We start from the raw sequence: 1,115 nt of genomic DNA on the forward strand, positions 1-1,115 counted from the left end.
TACTACTAAGACTACTAATGAAATTATCTGCTTCGTAAACCTGACAGTTATTAAATTAGACCTATATGAATCTTTATTTCAACAGAAACTTGAACGAAACAGAAAAATTCTGCATTTTGATCACATAAAACAATCACGTGTAGTAATGAAAGACAATAACGGATAAAGAATACCTTCTTGGCAGCTCCCGTTAACGATATATTAGATATCTTTTTAGAGAGATTTTCAGGAGCCTTAAGTTCCTCCATGATCCCTGTTGCATGTTCTATGCAGATGTTGGATCTGCACTCCTCACACAACACCTTCAACTCTTTGACCATCGCCTGTTAAGGGAAAAGTAGAAGCAAAATAGAATAACTATGCTTTTCTACCCATCATTATAATAACTGAATCCAAACAAAATATCATGGTATATAATACCATGGAAAATGTTTAATACGCATGATAGCTACAGAAAACCATATGCCGAGATGTTCAATGAGCTAAATCAGTTTTAAATATGCTGAGGGCAAGCATTTTCTTTAGTGTAACTCCAAAAAGTAAAAATAAATAAATAAATAAATAAACAACTGTCAAAGAAAATGATTATACTCATTACACCACCTGATCGCCAGTGCCTGTAGCCTGGAATTTTTGCAAGGCATCTTCAGCAAGAGAATGGGCACGGGTGTACAATGCATATGCCTCTTTCCTCATACCAGCAAGGCTGTATGATTTACCCAAAAAGAAACACCTGCCAAGAAGCAGAACACCTGTAAATCACATATCTTTGTAGCATCATTTGATAAATCATAAATCACCTTTTTAATACAATTCTCTGCAAGAATAAGAGACAAATCTCTGCGTAAAGATCATGAAAATCTAAGAAACATGACACTGAATAAAAATAGCTCAAATGCTCAGAAATCAAAACAATGATCAGATACTGACAAACGGAGGATCATGAAGATTGATACACGAGATGGTCCAGTAGCGTGGGAAAAAGACTTGGAACAATATCCGAAAAATAATTTTCAAAGAGGTAGTCCACCAGGAACGGGATAAAAGATCATGAAGATTGATATGCTAAAAGAGAAATGACAGCGTATTATTTCACCATATCTTATAAAAAAAAA

General features: G+C 34.5%; 1 protein-coding gene across 1 annotated transcript; it reads right to left on the minus strand.

Moving 5' to 3' along the window:
• Positions 1–89: 89 nt before the first annotated feature.
• On the minus strand, positions 90–752 carry LOC112095052 (the record flags this gene model as incomplete). Its single annotated transcript, XM_024176732.1, has 2 exons — positions 90–323; positions 604–752. Coding segments are annotated over 2 exons (383 nt in total), but the record flags the coding sequence as incomplete, so codon positions are not given.
• Between the last annotated feature and the right edge of the window lie 363 nt (positions 753–1,115).

Source organism: Morus notabilis, unplaced genomic scaffold (assembly GCF_000414095.1).
Source record: "Morus notabilis unplaced genomic scaffold, ASM41409v2 C11376532, whole genome shotgun sequence".
In the NCBI taxonomy this organism is placed as follows: domain Eukaryota; kingdom Viridiplantae; phylum Streptophyta; class Magnoliopsida; order Rosales; family Moraceae; genus Morus; species Morus notabilis.